The 22,436-nt window shown below is 33.7% G+C and overlaps 1 protein-coding gene and 1 long non-coding RNA gene across 4 annotated transcripts in view; one reads left to right on the top strand and one right to left on the bottom strand.

The window, feature by feature from the left end:
* Window positions 1–4,012: 4,012 nt before the first annotated feature.
* Window positions 4,013–5,516, top strand: LOC132734374 (uncharacterized). Its single transcript, XR_009626309.1, has 2 exons — window positions 4,013–4,054; window positions 5,387–5,516. It is a non-coding gene; the product is annotated as an uncharacterized LOC132734374 (long non-coding RNA).
* Window positions 5,517–11,299: 5,783 nt separating this feature from the next.
* Window positions 11,300–22,436, bottom strand: part of LOC132734368 (uncharacterized) — a 28,100-nt gene continuing 16,963 nt past the window's right edge. Inside the window, exons 2-6 of one of the 3 annotated variants that reach the window (XM_060721106.1) lie at window positions 17,378–17,486; window positions 16,258–16,655; window positions 14,705–14,916; window positions 13,788–13,947; window positions 11,300–13,076 (exon numbers count right to left, since the gene is read on the bottom strand). In XM_060721106.1, the coding sequence (XP_060577089.1) occupies window positions 12,931–13,076; window positions 13,788–13,947; window positions 14,705–14,851 (453 nt within the window). In that variant the 5' untranslated portion in view covers window positions 14,852–14,916; window positions 16,258–16,655; window positions 17,378–17,486 and the 3' untranslated portion in view covers window positions 11,300–12,930. The other 2 variants (XR_009626305.1, XM_060721107.1) reach the window with 2 other exon arrangements.

The raw sequence follows: 22,436 nt of genomic DNA, 5'->3' as shown, positions 1-22,436 counted from the left end.
GAAGGGTCAAAAGGTGTTTTAGATGAAGGAAAATATAACATACTTGTAAAAAAAAAAATAGATTGTGATTTTGAAAAATCGAATTTTCCCCCAGGGCTATTGAAGCAGCCTTTTTTGTCTGATATATGCACATATGTCCTCCCGTTAAACGGGGTGATACATATCTCCTTATTTTTCCCAAATTGGGAAGATGCTTTAACTATTCTGTTATCATAACTTCTCTTTTCGGTGAAACTAGCCATTTTTAAACAAGGAATAGTAACCAATAAACTCAATGAATAGTAAGCAGTAAACTCAATGAATAATTGGAGGAAATTGTTTAAAAACAAAATGTTTTATAGTCATCAGCTGATGTTCTTTCGTGGTCAATTTTTTAAACTGAAAATATACTACCCTTGTGATTGGTTCATTAAAAAGCATCTATTAGGGGCATTTTCATTGGTTAGTGCTTTATATCTTTACATCAATTTACTTTTCCATTGGTTCTGTAATAAACATCTCTGAAAACAAATTTACATTTGTTGAGGTTGTTGCTGCTGTACCTGCAGATGTGGGTTTATTTAGAAAATATGAACATGGATAAACTGAATAAATATTGAATATTTCAGAACATATGTTTCACATCCTTAAGATAAAATGTTAGCACTTGGATTCTTAACACATACACGTTCAAAATATGTGTCTTCAAACCACTTAATGCTATTTTTTATGACCAATAGTTTAAACATCAACGATTCCCTAAAACGGATGCAAATACTGGTTAAATTTCCAGGAAGAAGGCACCCTGAGCGTGATTAATATAAGTTGTAAGAACTTTTTACACAATCAATGTAAAATAAATAGGTTTTAACCAAATGATAACAATAAATTAGAAATATTCTTAACAAACCTGTGGTGATGTACTGTTGAATATATCCGCATAATGTTCCACTCTTAGGAGTAATTTCCGAAGATCTTCAATCTCATCTTTATTAAATGTTATAGATTGTGATTTTGAAAAATCGAATTTTCCCCCAGGGCTATTGAAGCAGCCTTTTTTGTCTGATATATGCACATATGTCCTCCCGTTAAACGGGGTGATACATATCTCCTTATTTTTCCCAAATTGGGAAGATGCTTTAACTATTCTGTTATCATAACTTCTCTTTTCGGTGAAACTAGCCATTTTTAAACAAGGAATAGTAACCAATAAACTCAATGAATAGTAAGCAGTAAACTCAATGAATAATTGGAGGAAATTGTTTAAAAACAAAATGTTTTATAGTCATCAGCTGATGTTCTTTCGTGGTCAATTTTTTAAACTGAAAATATACTACCCTTGTGATTGGTTCATTAAAAAGCATCTATTAGGGGCATTTTCATTGGTTAGTGCTTTATATCTTTACATCAATTTTTTTTCCATTGGTTCTGTAATAAACATCTCTGAAAACAAATTTACATTTGTTGAGGTTGTTGCTGCTGTACCTGCAGATGTGGGTTTATTTAGAAAATATGAATATGGATAAACTGAATTAATATTGAATATTTCCGAACATATGTTTCACATCCTTAAGATAAAATGTTAGCACTTGGATTCTTAACACATACAAGTTCAAAATATGTGTCTTCAAACCACTTAATGCTATTTTTTATGACCAATAGTTTAAACATCAACGATTCCCTAAAACGGATGCAAATACTGGTTAAATTTCCAGGAAGAAGTCACCCTGAGCGTGATTAATATAAGTTGTAAGAACTTTTTACACAATCAATGTAAAATAAATAGGTTTTAACCAAATGATAACAATAAATTAGAAATATTCTTAACAAACCTGTGGTGATGTACTGTTGAATATATTCGCATAATGTTCCACTCTTAGGAGTAATTTCCGAAGTTCTTCAATCTCATCTTATTAAATGTTATAGATTGTGATTTTGAAAAATCGAATTTTCCCCCAGGGCTATTGAAGCAGCCTTTTTTGTCTGATATATGCACATATGTCCTCCCGTTAAACGGGGTGATACATATCTCCTTATTTTTCCCAAATTGGGAAGATGCTTTAACTATTCTGTTATCATAACTTCTCTTTTCGGTGAAACTAGCCATTTTTAAACAAGGAATAGTAACCAATAAACTCAATGAATAGTAAGCAGTAAACTCAATGAATAATTGGAGGAAATTGTTTAAAAACAAAATGTTTTATAGTCATCAGCTGATGTTCTTTCGTGGTCAATTTTTTAAACTGAAAATATACTACCCTTGTGATTGGTTCATTAAAAAGCATCTATTAGGGGCATTTTCATTGGTTAGTGCTTTATATCTTTACATCAATTTACTTTTCCATTGGTTCTGTAATAAACATCTCTGAAAACAAATTTACATTTGTTGAGGTTGTTGCTGCTGTACCTGCAGATGTGGGTTTATTTAGAAAATATGAACATGGATAACTGAATAAATATTGAATATTTCAGAACATATGTTTCACATCCTTAAGATAAAATGTTAGCACTTGAATTCTAACACATACAAGTTCAAAATATGTGTCTTCAAACCACTTAATGCATTTTTTATGACAATAGTTTAAACATCAACGATTCCCTAAAACGGATGCAAATACTGGTTAAATTTCCAGGAAGAAGTCACCCTGAGCGTGATTAATATAAGTTGTAAGAACTTGTTACACAATCAATGTAAAATAAATAGGTTTTAACCAAATGATAACAATAACTTAGAAATATTCTTAACAAACCTGTGGTGATGTACTGTTGAATATATCCGCATAATGTTCCACTCTTAGGAGTAATTTCCGAAGTTCTTCAATCTCATCTTTATTAAATGTTATAGATTTTGATTTTGAAAAATCGAATTTTCCCCAGGGCTATTGAAGCAGCCTTTTTGTCTGATATATGCACATATGTCCTCCCGTTAAACAGGGTGATACATATCTCCTTATTTTTCCCAAATTGGGAAGATGCTTTAACTATTCTGTTATCATAACTTCTCTTTTCGGTGAAACTAGCCATTTTTAAACAAGGAATAGTAACCAATAAACTCAATGAATAGTAAGCAGTAAACTTAATGAATAATTTGAGGAAATTGTTTAAAAAACAAAATGTTTTATAGTCATCAGCTGATGTTCTTTCGTGGTCAATTTTTTAAACTGAAAATATATTACCCTTGTGATTGGTTCATTAAAAAGCATCTATTAGGGGCATTTTCATTGGTTAGTACTTTATATCTTTACATCAATTTACTTTTCCATTGGTTCTGTAATAAACATCTCTGAAAACAAATTTACATTTGTTGAGGTTGTTGCTGCTGTACCTGCAGATGTAGGTTTATTTAGAAAATATGAACATGGATAAACTGAATAAATATTGAATATTTCAGAACATATGTTTTACATCCTTAAGATAAAATGTTAGCACTTGGATTCTTAACACATACAGGTTCAAAATATGTGTCTTCAAACCACTTAATGCTATTTTTTATGACCAATAGTTTAAACATCAACGATTCCCTAAAACGGATGCAAATACTGGTTAAATTTCCAGGAAGAAGTCACCCTGAGCGTGATTAATATAAGTTGTAAGAACTTGTTACACAATCAATGTAAAAAAAGGTTTTAACCAAATGATAACAATAACTTAGAAATATTCTTAACAAACCTGTGGTGATGTACTATTGTCGTTTTCGTTTTTTTTTTTTTTTTTTTTTTCATATTTATTTTACGGAATGGTAAACGTAAATGAACTAATCCTACAAGTACCGCAATTGATGAAGTAGTTAATATTGCTGCAAGAAAAATGAAGCTCAGCTGAAACAACACCTTTTTTTCTCTATCACATGTAACATTTAGTACCTTACAACCTTTCATATCTTCCTCTACATTAAATTATTTGAGTTAATTGAGCGATAACAAGTTTGACCTTGAACTTTATATGTTATATAACGCAGTAGAAGAAAAAACGGTAATAGGAAGAAAACGCAAAGAAAACTGCCATGTATTTGATATATTTTGTATCTGCTACCTAATCAGTGCAGACATCTATCGACATGACAGCTGATAAAACAGTGTGTGTCTTTTTATTAAGAAGTGGTTGAACTAATAGAAAACGAGAGAAAATATCTATTACAACTAATAAGTATTTTATTCCATCATTATATTTTGAAATATTTTCAACTGACATAAGATCCATATCAGCTTGATCGTTTAAACCTGCTACTTGTACATTTGGGGTATTATATCTATGTCTTATTTGTTTTTGTACTGCATATGCATCTTGATTATTCAACCATTTCTTGATGAAATTCAAACTAAATACTCCAGGGTATTTTTCAGATAATAGTTTTAACAACTTTGTAGCACCTAAATAACTTCCAGGATTTTTTACATCAAAATAGTACTCCGAGAGAATGTGTTCCTTCTGTGTCTTATCCATTTTTGATACTTGTACATGAAGAAATATGCTTAAATGTGAAACGGATAAGACAAGACTGAACACATTCTTTATTTCAACTATTAAAAAATAACAAGACACTTTTTATTACAACCTTTTACTAAGATAAAAACACAAGTGCTTATATGTTATTTTACATGATAATTATACAAAAACATATATTTTCAGATTTCCATTACAATGGCAAATACAGATACTTAAAAGAAGAAAATGGTGAGTTTACTATAAATAAATAAAATTATTTACTTATTTAGTACATCAAAAATGTTTATTCCGAGAACAGTCGATGTTCAGCATGTAAAATTGTTTGTATAGTTTTCTTCATTTTTGATTTCCACAGTTTGGTTTTCATCACTTCACGAAAATCTTTGTTTGCGAGTACCTGTTTGTGCAAGTAAATCACTTCGTGTGAAAGGTTAAGTCCTTGTACTAAGACTTCCCATGCTTGCAACACTTTGGTTTCATCTACTTCCAGTAACATTTCTTCAAAGTAAAAGTCATAGGCTTGCTCGTCATCATACATAAGATCGCTCATGATACAGTCATGTTGTGTCTGTGAAGGGTGATCTTTAAAACATCCATAGCAATGTTTCTTCACTATCATACTTTTTACGTTAATCAATGCTTTTGCATATACAAAGTCAAAATATGAGTTCATCAACATCACGCTAGTTGCAGGAGGTGTACAATGATTAATAGTAACATGACTTTGCTTCATTTCATCCAGCTCCTCCTCGTCGAATTGTGTTATCATAGAGTCACTCCGTTCATTGTCACTATCCACATATTCATTGTTTTCAATTTCTAATCTCAGATTTGCCATGTTTATACCAGTAGTGCAAGGGCAAAAATGTTTTGAAGTTTTACAGTGGTTAACTTATATATACGTACGTCTAGACAGCTTAAGTTTTCGAAATAACGGTTATTTCAAAATTTATATTTTCAGTTTGCTCTACCGCCAAAAAGTGAGGTGCTCTCCCACGGATTCCATTTTAGATCCTCATCTAGAAGAGAAATATCTTCAGACCGATTTGATTGTCCAACCATTTTTAGAAATAAACAACTTTTTGATTGAATACCGTGTTCTTTCATTGGATCGTCTGTCTTTTTCCATTGATTGAGTCTAATAGTACAGGAAAAACATTGAACAATATCTCCTCTCCCCGTATAATAAAATCCAGCAGATGCCAGTTCATATTTATTAGGTTGAATTTGTTGAGACCAGGATTCGAACGTTTGTAGTCTATTCTCATACAGTTTAAGCTCTGGTGATTTAAACTCTATACCTAAACCCGTACATTCCATTATTACTGTCCTTGTAAAATTGAACCTAACAACTGAATGCTTTCCTTTAAATTACACAAAGATTCAAACTGTTTCATATCTATAGATAATTTGGATTTTCCTTTTTGTAAAATAATCACGTTTTTACTTCGTTTTTTCTTAATAGTTAATAAATGTTTATCATCTAAGCTACAACGAACCTCTTTTGTTATAGGACACCAATTAACAGTTTGAAAGCCATAAGTTTTCAAATAATATAAAGATTCCTCACTAAACATCAATTGTGCTTGAGCCATGCTTTTAGAAACAAATAAACAATCGTCTTTAAATATTACGAAGCATTCCTTCTTCTAATGATTCGTCTGCCATTAAATTTGGGGTAAAATTACACAACTCGTTCCACCAATGTCCGTTTTGTAAATACCTATTTGCCGCAAAAGTAAAGCTTGATGGATAAGCTTGTAATAAACCAATCATATAATAATGCGACCAACGAAGGCTATGAAAAACATCTTGTACTTCTGCATCTACCCAAGGATATCTTTCATCTTCATTTAACCAAAATGAATCACTGTTTACAGCATAACGTCTCAAATCCATTCTGATGTAAAAAGACAATCATTAAGTAATCTTTAACGTAAAGCATTCAACAACCGTAGTTTATACCCCTCGCTCAATTCAAACTGGTTGCTTACATTAAAAAAAAAACGCTAGTTGTTTCCCGCCATATTTAACCGCCAACTGTTTGGAATACATACACATCCAGCCACAATCAAAGTCTTGATGAAAAATAGATTCTATACACAAGATAATGCATAGTTTTCAATGAACAATCACAACAGTACTTGAAAGATTTAAGTGTTTTACTAAAAAACTTGTTTCGACAGTCATGTTAGAAGTGGAACAATTTATTGTCTAGGTATAAAGTCTTCTACATCATAAGTTTGATTTTTCATTAAATTTGAAGTAAAATAACATAACTCGTGCCATCAATGCTCACCCTCTACATAGCATTGAGCTACTTCATTAAATTCTGAGGGATAATGTCTAAGAAGACCAATCATATAAGACCGTGTCCATCCAACATTATAATTAACATTGAACACTTCGTCATCAGCCCATGAGTGTCTCTCGTAATCATTCACCCAAAAGGATTCAAAAATGCTACCGTCTATATCATAACTTCTCAAATCCATTCTTAAAAGTTAAACTATATCCAACACCACTGATGGCTAATTAATACCCCTAGACCGTTGTCAATACAATAGCTCTCCACCAAAAGCTGAAAGCATATACTGATCCTTTAGAATTCAAAATTGATCGTTGATTTCAAACTGGTTGTTATCATTTAAGAAAACCCCGCTATACTAGTTTAAATCGATATAGTTTAAAAAATGGCGCTAAACCCTGTCATCTACCACGTCGTCTGCTACACCGCCATCTTGGAACCTTGAGTCATCGTCTCACGTTACTACTTTCTTTGAAATTAGGATTTTCTTTAAGAAATATTATAACTTCTTTACTTTTTAAGGTATATACTTCAAACTTCAAATATATATTTATACCCCCAAAAACGAAGTTTGGGGGGGGGGTATATAGGAGTCACCAGATGGTCGGTCGGTCGGTCGGTCCAGACGTCCGTTGCATTTTCCTTGTCCGGAGCATATCTTTAAGACCAATGCTTGGAATTCAATATAACTACACACAATGGTCAAGCACATTGAGAGGAAGTGCAGTGCACAATAACCATAACTGTATCTTGATTAATTACAGAGTTATTGCCCTTTGTTACTTTTCCTTGTCCGGGGCATAACTTAAAAACTACTAGTTGGAATTCAAAACAACTTCACACAATTGTCAAACACAATAAGGGGAAGTGCAGTGCACAAGAACCATAACTTATCTAAAGTAATTACAGAGTTATTGCCCTTTGTTGCTTTTCCATTGCTTATTTTTTTGTCCGTTGCATTTACCTTGTCCGGAGCATAACTTGAAGACTAATGGTTGGAATTCAATATTACTACATACAATGGTCAAGCACATTGATAGGTAGTGCAGTGCACAAGAAACATAACTCTATCTTGACTAATTACAGAGTTAATGCCCTTTGTTACTTTTCCTTGTCCGGGGCATAACTTGAAAACTACTGGTTGGAATTCAAAACAATTTCACACAATTGTCAAACACAATAAGGGGAAGTGCAGTGCACAAAAACCATAACTCTATTTAAAGTAATTACATAGTTATTGCCCTTTGTTACTTTTCCATTGCTTTTTTTTTTGTCCGGACCATAACTTGAAGACTTATTGTTGGAATTCAATATAACTACATACAATGGTCAAGCACATTGAGAGGAAGTGCAGTGCACAAGAACCATAACTCCATCTTGATTAATTACAGAGTTATTACCCTTTGTTACTTTTCCATTGCTTTTTTGTCCGGAGCATAACTTGAAGACTAATGGTTGGAATTCAATATAACTTCATACAATGGTCAAGCACATCGAGAGGAAGTGCAGTGCACAAGAACCATAACTCCATCTTGACTAATTACAGAGTTATTGCCCTTTGTTACTTTTCCATTGCTTTTTTGTCCGGAGCATAACTTGAAGACTAATGGTTGGAATTCAATATAACTTCAGACAATGGTCAAGCACATTGAGAGGGAGTGCAGTGCAAAAGAACCATTACTCCATCTTGACTAATTACAGAGTTATTGCCCTTTGTTACTTTTCCTTGTCCAGAGCATAACTTGAAAACTACTGTTTGGAATTCATTACAACTTCATACAGTCGTCAAGGACATTAAAAGGAAGTACAGTGCACAAGAGCCATAACTCCATTTTGACAAAATACAGAGTTACTGCCCTTCGATACTTTTCCTTGTCCTGAGCATAACTTAAAACGTACTGGTTGGAATTCAAAACAACTTCATACAATGTTCAAGCACAATAAGAGGAAGTGCAGTGCACAAGAACTATAACTCTATCTTCAGTTTTTATAGAGTTTTTGCCCTTTGTTCCTTTTCTTTGTCTTTCTGGACTTATTACAGAGTAATTCAATTAAACTTCATCAATGGCCAACCACATTGAAAGGAAATGCAACATACAAGAACCACAACTATCTTTAATTGCCAACAACCATAACTCTATATTTCAATTTTTTTACAAGGTATTCTGTTACTAGTAAAATCTTCATTTCCGAAGCAGTCTTGTGGGGGTATTAATCACATTTAGTGATAGTTCTAGTTCTTATCATTACACACATGTTGTGTGAAATGTTCATAACCTAAACATGACTTTTTTTAGAATTATTCCTCTTGATCTTGGAATTTATGTTAACAAATGGTATTTTTTTACTATAACTTAATACATAATTATACATAATTGGCTTTTCTTTCATAGTTTTGTCCTCCTTACTGCGTCCAGTATTTTATTAGTCGAGCTTGGCTGTCTTCTGGGACAGTTCTTGTTAGAAATTGATGTTTCTATTTTAAGAAATTGCGTAATGTTTCTATTTTTAGAAATTGCGTAATGTTTCTATTTTTAGAAATTGCATAATGTTTCTATTTTTAGAAATTGCGTAATGTTGCTATTTTAAGAAATTGCGTAATGTTGCTATTTTTAGAAATTGCGTAATGTTTCTATTTTTAGAGATTGCCTGTTTCTATTTATAGAATTGTGTGTTTATCTTCATATATATATATATACAAAATAGATAAACAAAACTTATGTGACAGACCAACTAAATTTATAAAAAGGAAATGTTAAGATATGTTCAAACCTTTCTATGTTTGCGTTTAGAAAAAGTAAAAAGGTCGAGCGTTGCCCCCGCCCGGCGGTGGCTCTTGTTTAATCTACTGTCCCCATCTGTAATGTATAAAGAATATACAGTATTATTCCTTTGTTTATTGTGAAGACCTATTTTTTAGCTCGACTATTCGAAGAATATGAGAGCTATTGTAGTCGCCCCGGCGTCGGCGTCAGCGTCCGCGTCGGCGTCTGCGTTGGTTAAAGTTTTTTGTAAAGTCAAATATCTCAATTATTACTTGAGATATTCAATTGAAACTTACAATACTTATTAATAGTAACAAGGTACATCAGATAGACAAGTTTGATAACTCTGCCTACAATATTGACAGAATTATGCCCCTTTTTAACTTAGAAATTTTGGTTAAAGTTTTTTGTAAAGTCAAATATCTCAATTATTGCTTCAGATATTCAATTGAAACTTACAATACTTATTAATAGTAACAAGGTACATCAGATAGACAAGTTTGATAACTCTGCCTACAATATTGACAGAATTATGCCCCTTTTTAACTTAGAAATTTTGGTTAAAGTTTTTTGTAAAGTCAAATATCTCAATTATTGCTTGAGATATTCAATTGAAACTTACAATACTTATTTATAGTAACAAGGTACATCAGATTGACAAGTTGGATAACTCTGACTACAATATTGACAGAATTATGCCCCTTTTTAACTTAGAAATTTTGGTTAAAGTTTTTTGTAAAGTCAAATATCTCAATTATTGCTTGAGATATTCAATTGAAACTTACAATACTTATTTATAGTAACAAGGTACATCAGATTGACAAGTTGATTAACCCTGCCTACAATATTGACAGAATTTTGCCCCTTTGGAACTTAGAAATTTTGGTTAAAGGTTAAAGGTCATTACACATGCACTTAGGGTCATAATTGGAGGGTCATAATTGTATGTCACTGACCAAGTTCCATAACTCTATCTTGCATTAAGGCTGATTCATATCCCCTTTTCTACTTAGTCTCTTGGTTAATGTTTACATGCAAGTTTTACATATCTCAATAACTATTACAGATATTTATTTAAAACTTCACATATGCATTTAGGGTCATAATTGTAGGTCACTGACAAAGATCCATAATTCTATCTTGCATTTAGGCTGATTTTTCTCCCCTTTTTCAACTTAGAAATTCATTTGTAAGCTTTTATCTCAATAACTACTAAAGGGTTTGTGCCTTTTTGGGACAATTTTATGCATTCATAATAATTAAGCAGTGATTTACTTGATAAAACATCTTAATAACAAGCCTTTGTACCTTTTCTGTCAAATTTATGTATTCATAGGTAATTAGTATTATTATACTCAATAAAACACCCTTGTGACATTACCTTCCGAATAGTCAAGCCAATACTGTTTAATTAGACTCTCTCTAAGGCCTATAACAAGAATTTATAAAAAAATTAGCCCTTTTGTAAACTTAAAAAATTTAACATTATCAAGGCTCTTTTAATATCAAGCACTTAGAATAGTCGAGCGTGCTGTCCTACAGACAGCTCTTGTTATAATACGTGTTAGCAAATCCCAGCAAGCGCATTTTGGAAAGAAAGACCCGAGTTCGGATAACCACAGAGTTGGGTATACATTGTAAAAATACTTCACACTCTTCATTATTTAAATGTCAATATATGAAAATAATTATGTGGTAATCTCGAGGTAACAAAAATATATTTGCATTGATACATTCTGGTACAGATTTCTTTTTTTATGTTAATATAGCTTTAAAATGAAAAAGATAAACTAAAGTTATAATTAGAATATATGATACGTATGTTCAAGTATAAATTAGCATATAAATTTTGAATCATATCAGTAATGGCTTAATCAACTTATTTAAGGGGATGATACTCCAGTGACCTTAGCAGCAGCAACAATTTGTTGTTGCTGAGGTGGTGATGTTAGTTCCGGTTGCTGTTGCTGCTGTCGAAGTGGTTGTTGCTGTAGAGGTTGTCGTGATGTTGTTAGTGATGATGATGTCTAAAACATGCAATCTCAATTTATATCATAACATTATACATATAAAAATATACTATAACATTATACATGCATCTTACTAAAAATGTTAGCACTTATACTTAGATACATACATCTTAAGTATATACCTTTCAATGAGTAAATGCTATTTTGTGTATGATCAATAATTTCTAACATCATAAATATAAAGTATAAAACAAACCTGTGTGAATGTCTTATTTGAAATGTTGCATTTTTTTATATTTTAAAAAATGAAAATGTCTTACTGGGGTGGCTAAGAAGTATTCGTCATTCCCATCAAGCTTGTCTTGAGGATAAAGTGTAATCTGGAGGTAACAAAAATATATTCGCATTGATACATGCTGGTAAAGATTTCTTTTTTTTATGTTAATATATCTTTCAAATGAAAGATAAACTTAAGTTATAACCCAGCCCGCACACCGTAATCGGTCCGATATCTATCCGATATGTCCTCCATATCGGTCCGTTATCGTTTACGATATCGGCCCAGTATCATTTTGCCCATCGGCATTTCATCGGTCCGATATCGGTGTTAAGACTTCATCGGTCCAGTATCGGCATATTTTATACTGGCCATACCTTTACAGACATTACAGCTTTAATGTCCAACAGAAAAAAAACATAAAATCCGTACACTTCACATATATTTATTCATCCAAGAAAATTGTAAATCATCTGTAACAATAGTAATACTGATCAGTTTGGCATACTGGAATCGTTCAAAAATAAAACAAAAACAAATGACTAGCTTAAATACTGACCTGGCACTTATTCTTTGAAAGGTCATTTATAAACTAGAGCTGTCAAAAGACGGTGCACAACAATTCATGTATACTGTATAGTATAAATTCATATATGAATTGACTATCAGAATAAATTATAAATACACAGAAGTAACAATACAAAAATATACTTAATACTAAAAACAATGCAAGTTGATTCGACTAGTGTATGAGCATTTTTGACTATTATGCAACAGAATTTGGCACAAAAAAACAATAAAAGGAAACAAATGGGAACAGTAACAACTAAATTTACCAAATTAAAAATTGTACATGTATGTAAAACATGTTTAACACACATACCAACCAAGGGTTAGAAATCTTTCATATTTAACTCAAGTGTGTACAAATTCAAGTTTTATAATATTACGTAAACATTGTTTAAAAATACATATAACACTATTGTTTATCATTTTAATTTGAATGAATACAATATGAATTTCTTCTTATTTGAATGACAAGTTATCAATGGAATGTAATTCAAACGCTAAATCCTGAAGGATGTGATCCAGAATTCCCTATGATCAGGAACTGCTTGACGGACTATAGCTGAATCACTGATGAAAAATATTGTCATATTGCTGTCAAGTTTATTAATGAGAAAATTATTCCACGTGCTCCGAGTCATTATTTGCTCCTTTCATCCGCTTCTTTCTTCCACCATTCCTGTCTGAAGCATTGCAGAGCCAGTCCTTAATAAAAAATTCGGTGTAATGGGAACTTGACTCTGGGAAGTTCCTTTTGACAGCTCCTGTAAAATACAGAGCACATATTTGATAAACATATGTACTAGCTAGAAATAATATAATTTGTAACGTATAACTTATCTGAGAAAATCATTTTCATACAACATGTAGCATAATTAAAAAGTACAATTATGTGCAACCACTCTGTCGAGTTTAAATGACACCAAAGCTTTGGTATGGTCCGATATTTTTCCATATCGGCACATCTCCAAGGTCATATTGACAGTACCATTTGCTGTAAGTTTGTTATGACATTCACCCTAAAATTGTCTATAACTATAATAACTTGTATACAACCTGTATTTTTTTTTATGGTAAGGGTGTTTGAATATCGTTAAAGGTTTACGAAGTTTACCGAATAGTTATCGAGTGACAATTCAATGTTGACAGACTTTAATAGTATCATGAGATACGCACAGAAGTAAATTGATGTGAACAGCATTGTTCATAAGTTAATCAAAATATACAATACTTTTATACAATCTCTAATAACTATAATACGAATAGTTGTTGTTGTTTGTTTTTACGCCCTTTCAACAATTTTTCAGTTATTGTGCGGTCAGTTTCCTAAACATCTTTCCTGGAAATAACCAGTACCAGACCCCTACTCCTCCGTGCCAAACTGACAAATCGCGTCCCCCGCTGGGATTCGAACCCACGCCGGAGAGGTCTATTGGATTAGGAGTCAACAAAATATGAATATTGCAATAACTTACTACAAACTACAGAACATAACTTCAATGACCCAAAGGCTATTTTAGTTTTGGCTCCAGTCCAGTTGAACTGTACAGCTAAACTATTTTGAAGAGTGTCCTTCATTATGCGTTTTGTCATGCTCTTCAACGATGCCCCACCAATGTTGGAGAAATACCTGACCTGCAACATAATCAGACATGTTTACATTTGAAAATTCCTTAAATTAAGAAAAACAGTAATTTTCCCCTGTCAGAATTTACTGGTATATATTTTGTAGTCTGTGCTGTATATACCAGTATTTAAAATTGAACCTATAACTGTAACCCATGTAGTATGTTGCTATCTAAGTAAATATATTTACTTCTTCATTTATGAGTAAAACATAATCTAATCATTTTTAATACCTATGATGGAATCCATTGAAAGAATATATTAGAGAAATCCATTTTTGTGTGGCGGCATGGCCGAGAGGTTAACGCGTTGGAACAGTGATCTTTGGACCGCTGTCTGCGTGGGTTCAAACCCCGTCAGGGGCTACCCGTTGTTTCCTTGAGCAAGAAACCTTACACACATTGCTTAGGACTGGTTGTTGGTTCCAGGAAGCAGATTCGAGAGTGTTTCGATATAAGCTATAGCAGCTTTCTACACAATCGAACTAAAATAAATTCTGTATAAACCAAATCCATTTTTCAAAAACAATGTACATACTCATGTACAATATTTATTTAACCGTAACACAAATAATTATGTGTCCTACCATGCAGTACTACGTGTTGTCTTTGGAAAATTGGTCTGACGTGACAAAGTCTCGAACCCGCAATCTACTGCATTCAAAGTTGACTTTCAGTCAACCACCGGGTTATTAGGCAGTTGTAATGTAAAAAAAAAGCTTATTTTAAAGATCTTTTTAAAGACAATATGTACATGATTTTCATACCATCATTTGCATTGAAGACTGCTCTTGAAGAATGGTTTCTACTTCTTGCAATTCTTCTCCACTTTTTAATGGCAGGTTAACTCCGTTTGGAACTGAAGCAGTTGCATCTCCACTTCCATTCAGGCGCTGGTTAAGCCCTGTTAACATCCCCTTGATTTCACGCTGTTCATGTTTTATTTCTTCTAAACTCCGAAGAATCAAGATGTCTCGATCTGAAATATAATATACAAGAGTGCCATTATGTCGCAAAATACGCCCGTTAGCACATCTTCACAAGATGTTAATCTACATGAACACAGCAAGTTTCATGAACGGACTTAATATACCATCACATATTATTTGAGAAAATTACTACAGGTATAAATGCAGTATTTTTTGTTTATAGAGTCCTGGTTTTCTCAGAGCATGGTTAAAAATATAACAAGATCAAGATATTATGGCCATAAATTAAGGGTGCGCGGTATTACCGATATACCGATTTATTGCGGTATGCTGCTATGACGGTACGAACCGTGATACACTTCTCCCATACCGATGCGTAATTACATTCGTCTCTACATTTGTCTGTGTCCTAAAATATTTTATTTTGTTCTGCAACTCTACCCATGTTCATGGCAAATAAATATTGCAGTACTTTTGCCAGATCGAAACTCATTACAAACACTATTGCTAAACTGATCATCAAAGACTTGAGACCATACACAATTGTGGACAGTGCCGAGTTCAGTTCAAATTTTGTTCCTGCCCTCCTGATGAAACGACCTACATCATTCAAACTTCAAGAAGGTTCATTACTACATGAAGTTGTTGCACATTTGTTATAGTTTTCACTTTTTGGCTTGTTTAAGTTGTATTGTGTTTATTCCAACTATGTTTAATATTTCAAGTCATTTGAAAGGCGTTAGACTACCGTTGTTTTACTGAGAAATAGTTTACCCAAAATATCGGGATACGTATTGTAATACAGTCCTGCGTACCGCGGTATATTGCGATACGGAAATTGGTGGCGATACCCATCCCTACCATAAATACTGTGACCAAGTTCGGTTCAGATCAGATGAAAACTATTCAAGCTAGAGAACAGACATCACTGAAATGTTCAATTGTAGACTAACAAAGGGCCACAACTCCAAAGTGCATGGGCGATTTTGCAGGTTATCGAACTTGATCTAGATATTTTACCCATAAAGACTGTGACCATGTTTGGTTAAGATCCGATGAAAACTATCTGAATAAGAGAGCGGACACCGTTGTGGACATCGCCTGCCCAATCGCCATGGGTGTTCCCATAATACACCCAGTCTTTTGACGGGCGTTTTAAAAAGAAATTAAAAGTTCAACAGAAGCAGATAAGCAATATAATTTCAAATGATAGATGGTACACTGGAGAAAAAAGAATGTAACATTTCCCTTGGCAGTAATAAATTTAGACCCACTTATCATGCTTATACTGTATATGAATAGTATTTGAACAAAACCGTTTTTGCTTTGTCTAAACGAAAATATATCAAAAAGACAATAAACTGCAGCTTTAGGTAGGATAAATTTCTTACTTGACAGCACATTCTTTGTCCGCTCAGTGTCGGATGTCGAGGCACGTGGAGATCATGGTACCTGTGAGGATTCTGGTGTAGGTCTAGACGATGTTGGTGTATCAGGTTCTGGGGTACGTTTAGATGATGCTGGTGTTATAGGTTCTGGGGTACGTTTAGATGATGTTGGTGTACGAGGTTGGTGTTGGTTTGTAGTAGTTGTAGTTAAAAGGTTTAATTTTACTGGAGGTGCTGGATAATCATAAGCAGCTTCTGAGTCTGAATATGTATCTTGAAGTTGAGGCACCTGTCTCTAAATGTTGTCTTGTTTTGGTTTATCTTGTGAGACTGGCTTCGGGCATTTTTTCACCACCTCCGTGTCAGACTCTGAATCCGAATCTATAAATCGTGGATTCGGCCTGAAAAAATATGGTAACTTTAATTAACTTACAGACTTTATATTAAATCCTGCCCTGCCCACGGTCAGAATGTCGAGCCCACTCAAAGAATTTGACCACTAAGTATGACCTTATCTTTGCCTTAGAAACCTACTTTTTCGCGCATTACATTCCACCTATGGATAACATTTGTGCCAAATAATATTTAAATACCTCCATGTATAGTATGTAGGGTATGTCACATTATTTTGTAATGCTTCAAAGAATGAGCAAGATACAGCTTTGACGCACAGACTCACATACACAGACCACACCGCCAAAAGTGGCGACTAAGTTGAGCCCATCGTAAGCGGGCTTGGCAAAAAACAACAAAAACTGAACTTCTTACAACATTTCGTGACAAAATATTTTAAAGCTTGTTTCTATATGAAAAATACAGGATCTCGCCAGTTTTCTTACACAATTTTATAAACAGAGTTCAAAAAAGTTATGAAGCGACCCTTTGACAAGCTTTATAAAAAAATTTTGGAACAAGTTTAATAAATTCTTATTTTTTATGACAAAAAATGCAAGATTCTTTTTATCACATTACTAAAAAACATAAATGCCGCTTTCATCTTATGGAATCATGTATAGGTGAGAATGACATCACGTTACTTAAATGCAAAGAAATATGTAATGGGTATTTTACATGGATAACAAGTGGCGTCAAGTGGTAAATGAAAATATTTAAATTCAATTACCGATGTTTACGTTTACCAGCCACCTTTGTAGAAGTTAAATCAACATCGGTCAGCAAATCTGACTCCTCTTCTGCCTCCTTCTCCTTTTTCTGGGCTTTTTGAAATAAGTCTGAAAATTATATATACAGTTAAAACTTGAAAACTAAAACACCTTTATCATGTATTCTTGAGGAATTGTTAAAATCCTGTCAGAATGCTTATTGGTCCCCTATCGGTTTACCGGAGGGGACTTTAGGTTTACCCTCCGTCCGTCTGTCTGTCTGTCCGTCCGTCCGTCCGTCAGTCTGTCCGTCCACAAAACTGGATCCCGCGATAACGCAAAAAGTACTGAAAATATTTTTATGAAATTTAATATATGGATAGATGGCAGTATGGAGATTATGCACGTCTTTTTCTTTTCTTCTAATGTTGAAAATTCTGGTTGCTATGGCAACAAATAGACTGAAAATATGGCAAATTTTACACATAACCTGGATCCAGTGATAACACAAAAAGTACTGAAAATATGTTTATGAAACTTGACATATGGGTAGATGGCAGTATGGAAATTATGCACATCCTTTTCTTATCTTCCTATGTTGAAAATTCTGGTTGCTATGGCAACAAATAGACTGAATTTCAAGATTTCTGATTCTAGTTTTTAAGTTTTTTCACTATAAGTTCTTTATTTCTTAAGGTATTTTCTTCAAACTTTAAATATAAGTTGCTTGTCATCAACCACATCATATGTGACAAGGTTTACAACTCTAGCACAAAATTTATCAGAATTACCTCCCTTGAACTTAAAATTTTCATGAAAAAAACATTGTTTTTTTTTTTTAATAACTTCTTTTTCTGAATGTATCTACTTCAAACTTCATAAAATGTTTCTTATTAGCACTCAACATTAAATTTTGTGAGTGTTCAATACTCTAGCAAGACTATTTCCAGAATTATGCCCCTTTTGAACTTAGATTTTTTTTTTGAGAAATTGGTAATTTTTACTCCAACTTCTTCAATCATGATAGGATTTTAAAAATGTTATATTTTGATAACAGGGATGTTTAAAAAAATAACTTTAGAGTGTCTTTCAGTCCGTCTGTCTGTACATAAAAACTGTTTCCTGTAATCACTTTTAAAGAACTTTTTCAACAAATTTACTTAAAATAGGAACCTAAGTGAATGGCCAATGGCCCTTCAGAATGTTGCTTGGGCTCTTACCGGTAGGGGACTTATGGATTGCTTGCAATACTATGATAATTGCTTGTTTTTTATTTTCTTATTTTTTTTTTGTGTTGGGTTTAACATTGTACCGATACATATTGGAGATCATATGGCAATGCTCAAGCTATCGTAGTAGAGGAAGACCCCAGGTGCTCCTCTGTGTATTATTTCAGACACAAGCGGGTATCCATGTAGAACCACCTATCCTCCAAAAGCTAGCTAGATAGCTTAATTCCTCACATAAAGAATCCGACCCAATACGGGGCTCGAACCCAGAATGCTTTTTTAACGTATATATTACCAACTATGTTTACATTCCACAAATCACCACTGTGGTTATGTTACTGATTCTAACTGATACTATTTCATACAATTTCATAATTGTATGTTGGTAAGTCTACCGTAAAATGAAATCTAGTTCTACAAAATGTATGCAATTGATAACACCAGAAATGGAAATTATTTACCTGTTGTGTACATAATTCTTAAAACATCACACAGCATCCAGTTACTGTCTGGCTCAGCATGTTGTTTCACAGCCGCCGTCAGCTGTGAAATGGATTTAAGGGGTGGCCAAAATGCTTTTGATGTCCCGTCACTGCTTTTTTCAGGCATTTTTCTAATATGATTGCTACCTCATGAGAGGCAAACTCAACTACTAGATACTTGGACATTTCCTGGCAAAACGAAATCAAAACTTAAGCATTGTTGCTGCTACAATCATTTATAATAAGACAACAATCACAAGACAAATGCTGGCACAGCATGCACATTTTTGAAGTAATTACTGAGATTAAAATATAAAAAGTAACTATATTTGAAATGATAATTTTATGCAGTCTTAAAACCACTACAGATGTATAAAAATGTATTATAGTAAACATTTAAAGGTAAAACTACATTTTAGATAAAACAAGTGGGCCAGAAAGGCCTTGATTTCGCTCACTTGCCTATTCATGGTATGTGGAGTAAACGGCTGGGATGATGAGAAATGCAGAGTATGCAATAGCTGAAACTGATTTAGATTTCCAAATATATCCGTATGTTAAACTAAGTTCAATCTGTGGCGGGGTTATTTTGACCCCATGGGTCATGATTTGAACAATCTTTGTAAAGGTCCACTAGTTAATGCATCATGCCCAATATCTAAGCTCTGGGCCTTGTGGTTCTAGAGAAGATTTTTGAAAGTTTTCCATATATATCCTTTATGTGAAACTAGGTTTGCCCTGGGGCAGGGCCATTTTGACCCTGTGGGTCATGATTTGAACAATCTTGGTAGAGGTCCACTAGATGATGCTTCACGCCAACTATCTAACTTAATCTAAGCACTGGGCCTTGTGGTTCTTGAGAAGAAGATTTTTTAAAAGTTGCATTCTGAAACCCCCCTTTTGGGGCCTCATGGCCACAATGTGCAAGGGACCGCAACCATTTGAATAATTTTGGTAGACCTTCACCCAAGCAATATCCTGTGAAGTTTCAATGAAATTGGCCCAGTGGTTTAGGGGATGTTGTTTAAAGAAAAAGTTAACGGACGCACAGACGCACGGACGGATGAAAGACGATCACAAAGGCTCACCTTGCCACAGAGTGGCAGGTGAGCTAATAACTATGTTCTCTGATGTGACATAAATGTTTAGCTATAATATAACTATGAATCAAGCTATAGTAATTTTAAAACGTTCAAACTGAATCGATTTAGTTTACATTTTCTGTATTAATTTAATAGGAATATGACCAAGTTATAAAATCAGATAAAAAAAAACAAAAAAGTGGTGTAATGAACTGCTTGAAGTGTATCTCAATCAGTCAAATCATGTATAAGTGGTATACAAACAAAGTCATCATCAATTTGAAGGAGAACACATTTACAAATGATGTCTTTAAAATCAGCAACAGACAGTATGCCACTTAATTGGGCAACACGTTTTACTCTTAGGTCTGAAGATGGCAATGGGAGATTGAAAAAATTTGTTACACGAGTAAATTGCTCATAAATAATCAATTTTTGGGCAGCATCGTTCAAAACAATATTTCTTATAATTCCAACATTATCATTTACAAGAAAGCAGTTGTTGCCTTGTGATGTAGAGAAAAAGATGTCAGGAAAATGGATTTCTTTGAACTGGGAAACTGTCATATGGTTAAACCTTCTCAGCAGTGGTCCATTAGCATGGGCTTTTTTCAATATGCCTTCTTTTTCAGAAACTTTAGCATCAGCAAAAAGGTTTCCTTTACTTTCAGATATTCTACGAATAACTTGTTGCAGAGGCAATGTGGGTCTTCTTACAAGACACTTCATTTTTCCGAGAAAGCTTTCAAACACAAAGGCAGATAAATTTTCCAATGGACCAAACTTGTGAACATATGTAGGCAAGTGCACCAAACCATGAACATTAAAAACAACCATATCTCTGCCATATATCTCACCAAACTGATTTGCAAATCTATAAAGTAATTCCTGGACATAATCCCTATAAGTTTCACAAAAAAAACTGCAAGACAAGCAAAACATACTAACAAACAACAAGATAAAATGCTTGTACAAATTGGGAGGCAGCTGTTTCTTTAGAACAACTGGACCAGTATACAGCAAGAATTGACGAAATTCTGTTGCTTTCCATCTTTCGACATAAGAGTCCGTGCTTTGCGACTGAACTCTTTTGGTAAGAACCCCTTTAAATAAGCCAAGCTACTTGATATTCTCTTGACAGCATTCATACCAATACGACACCCATTTTCCAGTGGCCCCTTGATCCAAAGCATTATCATGCGTTTAACTACTCCAAGGTATACTAAGTGCATAGCATCTATTGGAAACTGAGAAACCATGCCGACTGGCAAATTATGAAATGGAGATTGACCAATGTGATGCTCTGCATCTTGCATTTCATCAAACAAAGCATCAGTTCTGAGAGGAGAGTTTGTTGAAGGAAATGTCATCTTTCCATGCCATACTCCACGTTGCCTACATTTATCGCCATACTCCACGTTGCCTACATTTATCACAACCATGATAGCCACTATAGCCTTTAATTTGTTTGACAAATGCTTTTGCAGGTGCATCACAAATAATGCATGACAGTGAACATTCAACTCTCTCTCTTCAGATTCATCTGAAACCCTAACTCCATTCTGAAATAAATCATTCAAGTCACGAACAAAGTGATTAAGATATTCCGCCACACTGGTAGGTTTTTGATCTCCAGAATAGAGTCCAATTAGAAATGGCTTAGAAATTTTGGGTTTTACAAGTCGTCCTAATATGGGCCACAGCTGAGCACCAGAACTTTTAAACAAGGGCAGCCCATCAATATTTACTTGAAGAGAAACTTCATTAACATTTTTATGCCCGTGACTATTAACATAACCCAATTTTCTATTCCGAAGTGATAATAGCTACCACCAGCAACATTTAAAACTTCATAACTTTTTGGAGTTTTCATTAACGTTCTAACATCTTTTGGCAGGTAAGGATGATAATGCCGTAAAATAACTAATAACTCATTAACTGCAACATGGCTAATATTATGTTTAGCAACCCAAGATACCAAAAGTGTAGACAGATTAGCCTCTTGGTCATCCGAATCACAATCAGATTCAGAACTGTCAGAGGATTCATTTTCAGACCCGACAGGTGAGTGTGCTTCAAACATGGGCATATTTGATATATTCTCATTATTTAAATCTACAGAGTCATCTACAGAAGCTGTGAATTGTTCATTGTCATCCCAGCAAACAAATGACGTTGGGTAGACGTTGTGTAGACGTCGGACCCCGACGTTGGATAGACGTCGGATTTTGGTTGGATATGAAAGTTGGTTAGACGTCGGATACCGACGTCAATCCAACGTCGGAA

The sequence above is a fragment of the Ruditapes philippinarum genome, unplaced genomic scaffold (assembly GCF_026571515.1).
Source record: "Ruditapes philippinarum isolate M1 unplaced genomic scaffold, ASM2657151v2 ctg3645_1_1_1_1, whole genome shotgun sequence".
NCBI classification, from domain to species: domain Eukaryota; kingdom Metazoa; phylum Mollusca; class Bivalvia; order Venerida; family Veneridae; genus Ruditapes; species Ruditapes philippinarum.
Note: the sequence above shows the minus strand (reverse complement) of the source record. Positions and strands in the feature narration are given on the sequence as shown.